The following is a 16,490-nucleotide window of genomic DNA, read 5'->3' as shown; positions in this document are numbered from 1 at the left end:
CCCCAACCACAACAGCAAAGATTCCGAAGATCCCAATGAAACCTGCAACAAAAAACTTGAGAAAACGTGAAGAACATGCACAAATTTTCACAGCTTGAGCGGTTTTACTATAAAAATAATATCTCTCTAATTTCTTATCAGAAAATTACGAATTTGCTATCAAATCGAAGGTAACAGAGTTCTACAAAGCATATGTTGATAACGTTTGCAGAAAACCAACCTATAAGTCACAGAATTTGAAATAACAGATGATGACGGGTTTTATGACATAGAAATTTCACAGCTTGTGTGGTTTTACGATAAAAAACATATCTCCCTCGTTTATTATCAAAAAATTACGAATTGACTATAGAATCAAGGGTAACACAGAATGCTACAAATCATATGTTGAACATGTTTCCAGAAAACTAACCTATAAGTCGCAGAATTCGAAATAACAGAGGGTAACAGGTTTTGTGACACAGAAATTTCACAGCTTGTGCGATTTTACGATAAAAAGAATATCTCACTCTTTACTTATCGGAAAATTACAAATTTGCTATGGAATCAAAGATAATACAGTGTTATACAAATCATATGTTGAAAACATTTCCAGAGAATTGACGGATAAACCGCATGAATCGAAATGACAGTAAATGGACGAGTTTTGTGACTCAAAATTTGCCAGAAATCGTTTAAACCATAATCCATCAAACTTTGCATATAACAAACAAATTTTTATGCATAATATACATCAAAACACATAATATGATGAGATCGATGCGTAAAATTTTTTTTATATATGTCTTTGCGCCTAAACGCTCGAATAAACGAATACCGACGCGACGGGACGTGGAGGATGAACAGAAGACGATTCCTTGACGTTTTTCTTGACAAATACTCACCAAAATCTCCAGAATATTGCTATGATGAGTGCTCAAGAGGCTGCTGCTCAAGAGAGGCACAACCCTGGCTTTTTCCTCCAAAAGTAACGAGAGTGTGTGTTGGTGTGTGTGATTAGTATAAGTAATTAGGGTTAGGAAAAGTCTAATAAAATAACTTAATAGGCTAAACTCATACTAATTTAATTATTTCGACCCACTCAAAAATCTAATAAAATATTCAAGTACCAAATTTTTATATTAAAATCTTCAAATTTCGAAATAGCTAAATGAAATACTTAAAATTCTAATTTAATTTAAATACTAATTAAATAATTTAATTATGGCATAAAATTCATTATAAAAATATTTTACACCGCAAATTCCAAATTTACATTTAAAACGCTTAAAATATTATAAATCTTCTAATAATTTAAATTGAATTTTAAAATGTTAAAATTCATACATCATTAAAATAACTAATTTTCTTGGCTTAAAATAAAAATATTACATTTAATTTTATCCCCTTAATCATATCCCGTCTCCTATCCCCGACCAAGCATCGAATATTCGTCTGAAAAACTCAAATCAAGAAATGCATTTAAATCTCATAAAAAATAAACATATAAATATTTAAAATAAATTAAACATATTGAATTTATCATTTAATTCTTTTAAATCAATTAAATTAATTAACCTATTAAATTATGCATGCGGTTTACGTGTACTGATTTTTGGACATTACAAAACTACTCACTAGCACGTGATTACTTTTCATACAGATCATCAATGATCAAATTGTGTCATTTCACCAAATCTAGTTGTTCAAAACTATCTGTTGAATTGCTATGTTGTATATGTAACAAAAGGGTTCCAAAGACAGCCAAACTTATTTATTATGTTGTTTGAGTTGTCGGTAAGAGTTTCGATCTAGGCAATGATAATTCTTAATGAAATTGGGTTTGTACAATGCTTGTATAAATCAAATTCTTTTATTATATTCTTTTCTAAGTGGAAGAAGATGTGACATAAAAGTTGTCAATCTCCGAACATCCATAGATATCGTGTCTTATTTATTTAAGCCTTATGTTTCTGTCTATTTTATTGTTCTCATCTAACCGCATTGATAAACATTATCTTAAATTGAATATATATTATACTACTAGTCTAGTCGAGCCTGTTTTCGCAATCAAAATCTTTTATTCTGTCTAGATACTTTTAGCCACTCAAGAAAATGTATTAAGAGCTAATAATTATTCAGGCGAGCTCGAGTTATCTTAAAAAAAAATAAAAAATGCTTATTCACTTCTCTTATAAACACATTTTTTATCCCAACAATGCGGGATATCTTATGTAAAATCAATAATATTGTAAAATAATATATTTTAAACCATAATAATTAATTTCCAATGGCAAAATATAAAAGAGATAAATGCACTTGTGATTTTAAAGTATATCATCGTTGAAAAACTATTGATTTTATTTAGAGATTCCATACACTTTAGAATTTTTTTAAAAGGATGATAAATCGTATGAAGTTGCGTATAATAACATTAATTTCGTCAAAAAATTGGGAAAAATATCATATTCAATCCCTACCCAACTTAAATGTCAAATTTAACACGTTGCATACACCACACATACACATACACACATATATACAATTTTGATATGTTGCCACTGACCGTTCCCACCTCTACTTTCACTTCGCACTATATATTGATATACATTCACTGAGTAGACACATGGATAGACACAATTTGTACTTATGTAAATTAATCAGCTTATATTAATTTATTATACATGGATTTATATATCATATAGCTTTACTCTAATCATACCACGTGGGAATTAATATTTCATATGATAATATAAAGGCGACGCATATTATATTTTTTTCCTATAATATAAAAAACGATATGTCCATGGAGAAATTTTTATAGGACGTGACAGGTTGTGTACATTATTCTTCTTATGTTAATTCTCCTATATTTTAATTAAAAATATTTATACATTCCATGACAACTAATATATCTCTAAAATAATAAAAGAAAAAAACAAAAACAGTGGACAAATTATACACGACGATAAATACGACACCAAAATCATACCATGTAATCAATGTACCATGATACCTTTGCACAAAAAAAAAAAAAAAAAAAAAATCATGATACCTTAAAATTATATAAAAATTTCATTTCAATATTTTATTTTTTACATTCAAATTAATTAGACGAATTAATTATACATATGACCCGACATAAACAAGAGGAGTGAAATCCTTGACTCGGTCACAATTCTGTCTAAAATTTGGAGAGTAGGATTTTACATTGAAACTCGAATTCGAGACATCGTCGTGAGAACTCACTTTAGACCGCCATTTACTTTGAAATTCGAATTCGAGACATTGCCGTGAGAACTCACTCTCGAGTACTGCAGTTAGACCAAGAGGTGTAGGGCGGCTCGATCACGATTTTGATATCAATCGAGAGAGACTGTGACACACTCAAAACTATAAAATTCCACATTTGGGTCGAAGGAGTTTCGTTTGGACAATTCCAATTCACACACACATTTCACTTCTATGTTCATATTTTCAGTTCTTCTATCAATCAAGGAGCCTAAGGTTTCGTATAAATACTTGTTTGAAAATTTGTCTAAATTAGCTGAAAGCATAAATTTTAATACAATGGGCATAGAAAGAATGGATAAATTTTTTATTAAATCAACTCATTTGCAATTACATCCAAAAATAAGAAAAGGGGAAGGGTAAGTCCATCCCACCTGACAAACATATGAATCGGAGAAAAAATCGACATGTTTTTTTTTTAGTTATGTAACTTGTCAGAGTTTAGTTTCATCCAATAACTTGATTTTTTTGGGTCATTTTTTTTGTCATAAACTACTAAACAAATCGAATATGATTTATTTGACATATAATATGTGATGAGAATAAAACTTATGTTACACATTAATATTCATCTAAACAACAACAAAGAGAAGTAAAACAAAAACCCTCAATCAATACTTTAAAATGAGATGAAAATATTTGTCGTTTTGCTTTATTTTTGTTTAGGTAGATTTAATGTGTGCAATATAGACTTTGCTCTTGTCACATGAGCCACACATGAGAGCATCAGTGTCTAATAAATAATATGCGGTGGATTTAGTAGTTTCTAACAAAACATTACGAAAAAAACCAAGTTATTGGATGAAAATTAAACTGTAATAAGTTACACGACTAAAATTTAAAACACGACAACTTATATGACTAAAATTATAATTTTTTCAAGAAAATATGAGCTACCTGATTGGTAACATAGTTACAAAAAAAAGTAGTTTATTTAAAAGTATAGTGAGTATATTCAATTAATATTACAAGAACAAAATATAGGTATTGCCCACTTGACAAAGTTTTTCGTGGTCCAAAATGGGGTGCCAAACGGAACAAGACATTATTAAAACCAAATTTATCGGACTTTGTCACATATTGTGGGGCACAACTAGAATTAAATTTCGGGAGACTAATTTAGATAGATTCAAAGTCTTGGTCTTCCTTTTTATATGTTCGAAGCAATTAATTTGCGTTGATTAGTATTTTACTGGAAGAATATTTTTTTAAAAAAATTTTAAAATTTAAGCTCCTACTTCATATATACGTAAAACTGGGGGGGAAACTAAAATTCGACTTGTAATTTCACGAATAAAAATTCTAAAAATGGGTGTCTTCTTCTTTAGTTCGATTTGGTTAATAAGCCATAGGTCCCATTTGAGATAGAAATGTGAAGGTGCTCTACTTAGTTGAGTCAAAGCCATTAAAAAATAATAATAACTTTTCTTTGAATCATAGATGTAAAAAGAAACGTAAAGGGTTAATTTAGAACTTTATTCCAATTGAATAATGTAACAAAAATGAGATTGATATGATAAAAAAACATCGGTAGTATCCCGATTATCTAAATTTTACCTTTAAAAACTCATCTAATTTTTCAAACATATTTATGTTGTCAGACAACATATGTACAACACCATTGGAATTTCAGTTCAATTCGATTACTTCGAACTTCTATAATTACGACTTTTGAAATAATTAAATTTGAAAAACTAAACACAACCAACTACATTTCAAGGTTGAATCTCCATTTCTCTTCTGGTCCCACACACAATATATATATATATGATAAACATATGATTATACTAATAATCTTATCAATATCATGTTTACTTGTTTTTTTATAGTTCATATTAACTCATAAAGCTCATCCATATATACTTATCTAATTTAGATTTTAAAATTTGAAGATTTATCACAAAAAAAGGTTTTGGATCTATTATTTAAGGTCTAGGAAATTCGAACTACGTAACCTGAATGCATGCAATCTAGGATTTTGTCTAAAATATGTGTTTTAAGGATTTTTATGCATTTAATGCTTGGTTATTGTATTAGTAAGGTTTATTTCATGATTATTTTTAAGTTTCATGTATTAGAATTTTATGTTCTATTTCGCGCTCAAACGAGTAACGGAGATCGGAGAAAATTGAGGAAAAATATTTTTATTGAATGATTAATTTTAATTAATTAATATGAAGTTTTTTTAAGTATATTTTTCGAAAATTGGGCTTTGGTGGGTATTTTTACTCGATGGGTCGTATTTTTAGTCGGTACGCAAATTTTAACGAACCGGGAGACTTTTTGAGGGTTCGGGCAATATTTTCAAAACTATACCTAAATGAAATATTTTTCGGGAGTGTTATTGGGTTTGTTGGGTTGATTTTAATGTTTAATGGGCTCAAGATCTTTTTTAATCCTTTTAAAATCTAAATTAGGGCCCATTAGTGCATTGTAATTCTATGCCACCACTCCCCTCCATCAGCAACCTCTCCCACATAAATTACAGCAGCAAACATCAGCAACCTTCGGCCCTTCAAGTTTTCAAAGTAAAGGATTTATGCCTTCTCTGAAATATCTCAAAATGCAAATGAGGAAATGTAAGATAAGTTTTCCGCATCCAACAAAGCTATCAAGACTGAAGAAAGAGATAAAGCTGGAATATTATTTGCTTGTTGACATAGTGGCTAAGTGTCTATTAGACAAGGCAAGTTCATTTGCTGCCATTACTATTGAGAAATTTCTGGTCATGACTACAATTACATCTGCATAAGTTGAAGGCTCTCAATGCCTCCAATATTGTATCACTCAAGCCGAAGGGACAAGCCCTGAACATCTCTACAACTCGGTTGTTGGTTGTTAAGAAAGTTATAGGAGAGGAACTAGCTGATACCAAGAAGGCATCAAAGAAGAAAGCCAGCCAGATGAGGCTCCAAAGACAAAAAAGAAACGGGTCCTTCTGACAAGTTACTCTGAGACGCACACTTTTCCTCCTCCTCCAAAGAATCGAAGGACCCTGAAAACCATACCTGCATCTACTCCACTCAAAAGTCTTGCTGTCTCCCAAGAATTAAGTGTTGAGAAAACTAATGACAAGCCAACAGAGAAACTGAAGCTGATAGTTGTGGCTGCCCTTCCAAGCACGGGTGGAGGTACATGTATAAACCCCGGGTAGCCCAATTTTTTTTAAAAAAATTTATATGTAAATTTTGTATAATTTTGGATTAACATGATATTAGCTCGGGTAGATCAATTTAAAATATTAAAAGATTCTAGAGTTTAAAATTCTAGCCCGGGCAGAGCCAGATTCCTGGCTCCGCCACTGCTTCCAAGGGTTATTCCCATGCCATCTACTCACCCATCTCCTAATCCACAGAACAGAATTGTGAGTAGGGAACCAGTTGAGTACAAGTCAGGACTGGATTCCACCTTTACCACAATGCTAATTTTTGGGAAAGGAAAAGAAAACGTGATTGATGCTCCAGACTCAATTTGACTAACTAATGGATGAAGTCAACGAGAGTTCTTTGATGAATAGGTTGAGTTCAGAACAGTCACCTTCGCTAAGAAACTGAAGAAGAAGAAGACTATTCTGGATAAGTTTATTTTACATGAAAAAGCAGTTCCGAAATAAGTTAAGAATGTTGTGATTGTGAAAGCACTTCGATGCAGAGATTATCTCATGGATCTCTTGTGAATTAAGAAGCTCAATAAAATCTATGCAGAACTTAGATCCAACTATGATCCAACTGCTTTCTATGAAATTGATGTACTTAATCAACTGGACATAGATCTAATCACTTTGCAGATGAAAGTCAAAGTTTGGGAGAATGACATTAGTTATTCATACCAGTTGACACCAATTCTAGAGAAAAGTCTGATAAGGTCTTTGTCAACCCAACGGAAGACATAATGCAAGAGGATGAATCTCCCTCCAGTCAGCCTCATCAAAGTCCAGCATCTTCTCCTCTAATCAGAGAAATTTCTCTTACTGCTATTTATGAAGTTGTGCATTCTATTGCACAATAATGTACTAAGGATTTTCACGAAGAACAAGCCCTGGTCCATGACGTTTTCAATAGTGCTGGATCAAATGATGAAACTCTTGAATAAATACTTGAACAAGTTGGAGATGTGGACTTTGCTGAACAAGGCTGAAGTTTTGATAAGTGAAGCTCACATAGTAGTGGATGAAATTGTTCAAAATTAATGAATCAGATAGGGATTGAAGATGCAGTGTCTCAGTCTAATTTTCAAACTGAACAAGTTTTTCAAGCTCAACTGATTCCGCTGATTGAACAAGGACCATCCTCTAGTTCAAATCCAAATCTTTCCATGATTGTATCTCAACCTATATCAGTTAAAGACATTCCATGTGTTGCTCTGTCTCCAGAACTGAACATCTCTGAAGACCACATTTTGGACAATATCACTGCTAGTTTTCTTCCATCACCTCAAGTCCCACCAATCTTCGTAGAAACCCGATCAACACTGAAACTCTCTGGACAGCTTTCGAGACAAATTGCAGACATAAATAGCACACCTGTCCAAGGAGGTTATTGGATGTTTTTTCTCTCCAGGCAAACTGAAAAAGGATCAAGTTCTTAAATTTCTACCTCCAATCATGAGCTATCAGTTAAGCTAGACAAAGACCATGAAGATCTGTCCTCAAAAATTGATACAATGTCTACTCAACTGAGTTCATTTCTTGAAATTTTGAAGACTCCTAGTATGACAAAAAAAGAAGAAGTTATTCAGATAGGGGAAGTGAGAGAGGGAGAGTGAGTCAGAAGAAAAACACTGAAAAAAATAGTTTTCAAAAAGATCAACTGAGTCAGCAAGCATTCGAGCAGTCACAAAGATTTTTATAGAATATAGTGATAGCTTATTAGTTTATCTACAATTGTTGTGTATTAGGATCATTTAAGATTTATAATTCATATTTAGTCAAACACCAAAAAGAGAAATTTTTTTGGATCAATTAAATTTTGATGATTTAACAAATTGATCCAAATTGAATTGATACTGATCTAAACTGAACTAAACATGAGCTAAACTAAAAAAATTATAAGACAAAATCTGTTTGAAGCTTAACCAATATCAAGGTCTACCGAACTGATAGCTGAAGCCCAACTAGACTAAGAGATAGTCGATTAAATGAAGAAATATTCTTTGAAGAATCAGTTCGACTACTTAGAGTTACTAAGCTGAATTATAGGATAAAATCGTCCCTATCAACAGTCTCTGATTTATCAGAAATCTGTGAGCACGACCTAAAGCGCATGAATTGTCAGAAAAGACAGTGACATGAAAAAGACGGGACTAACGGCTGCCGTATTTGGAACTGATATAATATTTGATTTTATTGATCGTTGAATCCAAGTCTATAAATAGAGAAACTTGTAAATCAGAACTGCTTTCAAAATTTTTTAGCGCACGCTTAAGTATTATATCAGATCATTGAGGATAAATTTATGCTTAGTATATTCATTTCGAAAAACTTGTAAAATGACAATTAGTGTACTGTCTAGTATTGTTTAAGTAATTAAGTTAAACTATGAGATTCAGTTAGGCATTGATAAAGACCTATTGAATCGGGTTATTACAAAAAAATTTGATATCTGAAACCTTCTAGTAAACATCCTTCCCACAAGGAGATTGAAAGATAATCCAAAAATATTAAAGTCACATACACTCATTATGTTCAAAATAATTAAATTCACACAGAGACTCGTTATGTTCCCGGAGACAAGATGGACACGAGGGAAGGCCCCAAGAGTAAAATCTGATCAACTTTGTTGGGCTATAAGCCCTGAATTATCTATCACCTGCCAAAAATTACCATTACTTTTTTAGGCAAAAATAAGGGGATGAATTTGTTATAATTAATTTTTAAATTCGAAATCTCATCCCAAACGAGACGGAGAATCAACGACCAAAAAATTACCAGATTTTTAGATGCAATAATTCAAGTATTTTTTTAAAAAAATATATTTTAGATATAGCATCTGCGCATCACTAACTTAAAAAAAAAAAAAACATTTTATTAAATGACAGAAACATAATTTTATTTCAGTAGCATAGAACATAAAAAATATAAAAGAGCAGAAGTTTTAATTTTTTTATAAGTTTTTAAATTATGTATTAATGGTCCTGTGTGTACCTCGTCTGCCTATAGAGTCGTTTTAGTGGAAAATATTTTTTTTAATCTAAGTAGAATAATTTATTTTATTCCAATATTTTGTGATGCTCGGTAGTTATCTATTAATATATATAATACAAAACACCCTATATTAATTATATAAAATCATAATATAATTTTGAATTTGTCTAAAACACTTTCCATTTTATCCAACTAATAATATGATTTTATTATATTATAATAAAATTTTTATTTATATTTTATTTTATCTCATACTATTTCAATTTAAAAAAATTATTACCTTTATTTTAAAATTTTAAAAAAAGACCTCATTCTTTGTTTTTTTACGGAACACACGGCATCATGTGTGTCATGATCTGTCAAATTTAATTTTAATTAAATAATAAAAATACATATTGATAATATTTAATATAATTAGCTATAGTAATCATGGTGATTAGTTATGATAACTTAAATAAGATAATATATTTTATTAAAAAATGGTGATCCATTTTGTTTTATAAGCATAGTATAGATACTATAGAAAGCTGAATTAAAGATAAAAATATTAAGAACAAGTATTTCAATTTTAAAGACTTTTTTTCCTCTTATTTTTTATTTTTTTTTATTATGAAGATCTCATACGTACCAGTGAATCTCATATTAATGTAATAACTTGTAAACGTCGTTAGTCAGATAAATCGTACTAGACAAACCATGTGTACAAACTCACCCGAAAATTATCGATAGAAAAAATCAAACTCATGATCATTTGTCAAACACTCACCTAATTAACTAGCTTGAACACCTGTGGCAAAAAAAAAAAAAAAAAAAACCGAGCAGGTTGTTTAACGATTGGGATCGTTTCACATTTATATATGTAACTGAATAACAAGTGTAAGAGAGATTCGTGTCACTCATAAAATATGAAAAAATAATATAATTTATCATTTATAAAAGAATACAACTCAAAACAAAAAATTGAAAAGAGGACATCAACAGGTCCAGATGCAGATTTCACCACAAAATAATCGTTGGTTAGTGAAAGAAACATTTCCGTCGCCGATTCTATTGCTAAACTCCATGTTTTATTGTAGTGTTTTGAAATGGAATGCTGACTATGGTACCTAAAATTTTGATACTTGGAGTATACGTGGGTGTGGCCTAGATATCTTGTGTAAGATCATTTGTCCTGACGCGAACGTTTACTCCTCCGATGAGTATGGCTTGTCTTATGGGTATGCCGACGGCGTCTCTTTGGCTCTTTACTGCAATGTAAAATCAAAACTCAGCATAAGTTCGAAGGCAAATTCTGAATGGATGATGCAACTGTAGCAGGTATTCAGTTCCATTTTGATTTCTCAGCAGTTTGTTCCGATTTTCACAGGAGTCCCACATTTCTTGCAGATTGTAAATGGGATCGGAAGGACATTAAAATGCAAAAATACTTGACAACTTAAAGATATATGGAAAACACTAACCGTAGAAGTAGCTTGGAAAGAACAACCAGGGGCATTGCCATCAAAACTGAGGCCTAGATAGAAAAAGAACAAGAGATAAAAATACAGATTTTATGAGTAATAGCACGTCAAATTTAGGAAGTGCTACTCTTGTGCCAGACTTACCGTAAACCAAACAAATCTTGGTGTCGCAAGAGGTTTTGTCAATTCGTAACTTCTTAATATTTTATGTAGAGTTGCTTCGACCTTCAAAATGTTAATACGTTAACTTTGAAGGGGGAAAGATCAAAGCCAAAAAGAAATATTTGTGATATATGCAGGCTCATACCAGGGAATGGTATACACGCACTTTTTTAGTGATCTTTTTATGGTAGCGAGCCACTTTCTTTGAGTAGGGCCTAAAAGATTTAAGTGCTTTATCCACATGAGGTTTAGCACGCTTTGAAACTTGATCTACGTACGGCTTTGTGAACATCTTGGCTTCCTGTTAAAATATCAATCGATAAATCGAGCCAACTTGAGTTGACAATGTAAAATTTTTAATCACCAAAGATTTTTATTGCATACCTGGAAGTATGGATCCGTCACCTCTAATACTTTTACCACATGTGGTTCAATGGCACTGTGAGCCACATGATAATAATCAATGGCTTGAGTAGAAAGTGATTGAACCAGTGGTTGAAAATCATCGACAAAAGTTTTGCAGCGACTTTTGATAGTTGGGAGCCATTGCTGCAAACATATAATTGAAATATCTCCTACTCGTTAAACCATACAAAAACAAAAGCTTTCAAAAAATTCACCTTTTTTCCATTGTCACAAGTAGCAGCAGAGAACCCTGTGGCCTCTACTAACTAACAAAAACAAGAATTTGAAACTATTTCGAACCCTGAAAATAAAAGACATCTCCAAATAACTTGCCTTTTTGAAAGTCTCTACGTGACGCTGCATCCTCTTATCAACTTCAGATTTCTTCTTAAGAGACTGAATAGTCATTATAAACAGAACGGTTACAAAGAAAATATCGAAATTAATGGAGCCTTTTGCATGGAAAGACATCAAGCTTGGATACAGACATAAAATTCAATCAAATGTAAAGAGAAAATAATGCATGACATGAAAGCACAACACCTCTTGAATTGTCAGATCCAATACTGGTTTCCCATGCTCATTCCATTGCCTTACTACAAATGACTGCATGTTTAAGACAATTCATTAAGAGAAAGCTCCCTTAAAAATTTTCCTCATAAGAAGTACATTACCTGAAAATGAACTAAATGAGTAGACAGCCAAGATGGCAACCAAGCTTGACGAACCTAGTCATAATTAGATTTAATGAAGTTAGTCTATGTAACACAAAGTACAAGAGCAACCATCCTCAGCTAGAGCAATTATATGTTCTTCATCGAACCATTTTTTGCCAACAGCTTTTATCATTCAAGTTATTTCGACTCCATCAATTCTGTGGATGGAGATTTTTTGAACAATAGACCAGCTCAGGCTTTTGTCATGTAAATATACATGTTAAATCTTTAAAACACGACACCACTCATAAAAGTGACTATGAGACTTTGAAATCAATGGGCGGACTAGCAAACCAAACTAATCATGTAGATTCAAAACAAGTGATGCAATGCCTCTCTCTACCTATGCAAATCCAGTTCAACACTCAGCACATCTCAATGGATTAAAGGAAATAGTTGAGTGCTCTTGTCCCATTATGCGTCAGTGAACGAGATTCTATCCCAATATCTGTGCCACCAGCCCCATCAAAGGCGCTGCTTCCTAGCATCAGTTTCAGAAAGAATTCCAAATGAGAGTGCCACTACAGTGAAACTCAATCTAAATGAGTTCCCAGTATGTCTCGTGGCAAATAATATATCCTCTAACATAACCAAAACCTATTCACGATTTAATTTTCTTGGATTAAAATGCATGAACCATAACAAAATATATTTATCCCTGTACAACTTTCATTTTCAATACTTTCCTAACATGAATAGCATTGTAAGTAATGCCAGCTAGTTTTGTGCATTGTTACTTGTTTCCCTGTCAGAGCACACATAAATTTAAGACAATAACCTGGAATTGTTAAATTAAAGGAAATTGGTAAAAATGCAAAGATATGGATCACACAAAAAGTAAATATAACAGGTCACCATCAATCCATCAACGTTGAACCTAGAATCAGAAAGTGACAGATCTACAAACAAGTTAAAAAAGGAGTCAAGGTGAAAAAACGAGAAAAAATAAAATCACCTCTTCTAGCTGTTTGGCAACGGAAGAAACCTCCGATTTAGCTTTCAGCATTTTTTCCTATAAGACCAACCAAAGCATCCGTTACACACGCACACTGTGTATATTAAAAAGAAAAGAAGTAATTTGGGGGTTGAACAAACCTCTGCCACTTGAAGAGCACGCTGAGCATTGCGAATCTTTGACTTTTGTTCGTCATTTATCCTTTGGAGCTGTAACGAAGTGAAAAGCATCAAAAAGTGGAAATCTCTTCCATCCAGAACATTCTCCGGGAAATGAACATTTATACAACAATGAACATACATTTTCAAGATTCAACTTCATCCCCTCGATCTTTTTCTCAGCTATATTTGCTTGAACTTCAAGATCATCCTTTTTCTGATTTTGTGCCCCAATCTCCTTTTTAAGATTAATAATCTATCATAGAAGAACCCACAAACACAAAGCATAAATACAAATTAAAGATTTGCCATGATAATATCTTTTCCAGAATCCACACAACGATGTTAACACCTGTTTCTTGATGTTGTTAATGTGAGCATCCACCTCTCCCGGCCGCCCTTTCACATCTAAGGTTGCCTTTTCCTAGAAAGAATGAAAGAAAAATTCAACACATCACTAATGATTAAATCATTAAACGAGACTTGAAGAACATCCAGTACAAATTTTCACCCCAAGTGATTGAACTGTGCTCTGCAGTGAAACCAACACATTTGACTTCTCCTGGATAACTTTCTCCAAATGCTCAATACTCCCATCCTTTTCTTTCAACTCGCCCGTTTTTTCCTCAATGCTCGTTTCTTCAATCCCAAAACCATTCAAAAATCAAAATTACTAAAAAAATTCTCAAATATTTCATAAATCACGATAAGCAACAATTAACACACAATAATTTCACAAGCCCGTATAAGAAAACACCTGATCGATACGGTTAACCAGCAGTACACGATGAATTCGAAATAAAAGCATAACTAAATTCAAACCAAATAGACAAGGTTGAAGTGATAAGATCTTCCAAAATACAGAATCTAGGAATCAATCAAAAAACCCATTACATAAAAGAAATGATACCTAAATAAGAGATCTTTGACTTGAGTTGGAGCAGTTCCAGTTCAGAGGAAGCATCGGCCGCCGTAACTTGGGACACGGCGTCATCCCGGACCTGAAAAGCAGCGGAACCTTCTCCTTCAACAAGAAACGCGGATTCTGCAAATGCAGTTCCCGCGAAGAGCACGGGCAGTAGAACAGCAACAAGGAGGAGCAATACTCGGGACGCCATTGAAGAGAAACCAAAAGAATCGGAGCAAACGAAATGCGGTTCGAGTTTTATTGTGGGGACTCGGTTGATTGATTTTACCGTTTCACCCCTCCCTTTATGATTTTCTCTAGTACCCGGAAACCATATGGCAGGTTGGAAAAAATTAGTATAGTTTGGATTACTTTTTGACGTTCACGAGGTTGTGTTTTCGAAAAAATTAAAATCGATCGTTTGTTGTTTTATTAAAAATTGTTTTGATTCGATGAACTTTTTTCGTAATTTCTCGAGTAATCTTATAAATTTTATGTATTTGTACATAGAGTGGTGATAATTTGAAATAATTCTTTTGTCGAGTATATTTTTATGCATTTTATTTTTTGAAGGTTTGTTGTGCATACTCATAAACTGTTAGCATAGAATAAAGTAGAGACTTAATTGAGACAATCAGATTTTTTGTTTATATTTGTATAAACTCACATTGACTTAAATAATACGTTTCATAATCATGGTGATTGGTGATTTTGTTTATATTATTTTAGATGAGCAACAATCGTAATTAAATTATTATAAGCTTGGTGTTTTCGTATGCACTAATTCAAACTAACAATTCATAATTTTTTTAAAATATGTTTATTGATATAAGTAAGTAATATTAAAAAAATTAATATATTATAAATTAAATAAAACAGAACAAATGTTAAATCAACTCTTAAAGAGAAATAATAGATAATTAAACAAATGAATCACGGAAATGGAACATGTGTGTTCATAGAGAAAGGGTATTTTAGGATTTTTTTTAATTAAATAAGACATAATGCAAAATGTGTAATAAAGAAGGCCATATTTGAAATTATGATTTTGAAATAGACTAGAATAATCAATTTCCCTATTTCTTTTAGTAATGACAATTATTATAATCAAAATTACATATAATGGACGGATTTGCGAATAGTGTAATCTGGGAGTGAAAATTTCTTTTTAGAAGGAATGACGTTGTAATGGGAGCAGGGGCGGAGCCAAAGGCTCCTATAAGCCCGGGTGGCCTAATTTTTTTTTTAAAATTATATGTAAATTTTATATAATTTTGGAATAATATAATATTAGCCCAGGTAGATCAATTTAATATATTAAAAAATTGTAGAGTTTAAAATTTTAGCCCGGGCAGAGCCATATTTCTGGCTTCGCCCCTGAATGGGAGATACTTGCATCTGTGAGTTCATAGAAGGAGCTAAAGGCCTTTACATAAAGGTGAGTTTCTTCGTACCAGTACTAGCCGAAACTAGTTCGATTTGATTAGTTGCACCATTGGATCATGTACAACATGTAGAATCCGAGCTAAATTCGACACTTTTTAAAAAATCTTTTGATCGATGTAAGAATTTATTCATGTTTAAACTTAATGACATGATACTGAACGTTGAAAAAATGAATAGAATATCACCATTAGCCATTGAAATTGAAAAATACCTTGAACACCTCTTGGATTTCATTTAGTGGTTTAAGATTTATGGTGTTGTGTAACTTTAGGCGTGTATGCTTAAGATCCTAAACATAACTATTTATAGAAAACTTGTACCATCATCGGATAAATTTAAATTTAAATTGTGGTTTATCATGATGATATATTTTGAATTTAAAAATATGATAACATTAATATATAAGATAAACAATATGATCAAGATAATTTATCACGATATAATTTGTACATCTAAATATTTACAAACACATGACCAGTAAATAACATGAAGTTTGTGCATAATTAAATCTTTTAGTCATCAACATATGGACCACTTAACGGGATAAGATTTTATAACTTAATAAATATTTTCCAACTTTCTCCCACTTGGCTCATATACATCTCATCATTAACAAATGAGTAAACAAAATACACGAATCATGACAATAAGTCCCCTTAAAGCGAATATTATCTTCCTTGTATCACGATATACCATGATTATCTAAATGAAATAACTTAATAAATAAACCATATTTTCAAGTTCCAAACTTTGTGATATTTGTCAAATCAATGAATGTGCACACAAATAATAAATATGAGAAAAATATCATAACAAAGTTTTATTAATAAATGAATTTGTTCTTATAACAAAATTACATAGAGGAACCA

General features: G+C 31.8%; 1 protein-coding gene across 1 annotated transcript; it reads right to left on the bottom strand.

Moving 5' to 3' along the window:
- Positions 1 to 10,289: 10,289 nt before the first annotated feature.
- LOC142505670 (uncharacterized) lies at positions 10,290 to 14,478 on the bottom strand. Its single transcript, XM_075618754.1, has 14 exons — positions 14,179 to 14,478; positions 13,780 to 13,907; positions 13,621 to 13,692; positions 13,411 to 13,524; positions 13,251 to 13,319; positions 13,111 to 13,167; positions 12,114 to 12,167; positions 11,983 to 12,045; positions 11,773 to 11,835; positions 11,419 to 11,583; positions 11,180 to 11,335; positions 11,017 to 11,097; positions 10,873 to 10,925; positions 10,290 to 10,659 (listed from the first exon to the last, which is right to left on the bottom strand). The coding sequence occupies exons 1-14, from the start codon at positions 14,384 to 14,386 to the stop codon at positions 10,575 to 10,577; spliced, it is 1,368 nt and encodes a 455-aa protein (XP_075474869.1). The 5' UTR covers positions 14,387 to 14,478; the 3' UTR covers positions 10,290 to 10,574.
- Positions 14,479 to 16,490: the final 2,012 nt, after the last annotated feature.

The sequence above is a fragment of the Primulina tabacum genome, chromosome 10, assembly GCF_025594145.1.
Source record: "Primulina tabacum isolate GXHZ01 chromosome 10, ASM2559414v2, whole genome shotgun sequence".
Taxonomy (NCBI): domain Eukaryota; kingdom Viridiplantae; phylum Streptophyta; class Magnoliopsida; order Lamiales; family Gesneriaceae; genus Primulina; species Primulina tabacum.
This window is presented reverse-complemented; position numbering and strand designations above follow the sequence as displayed.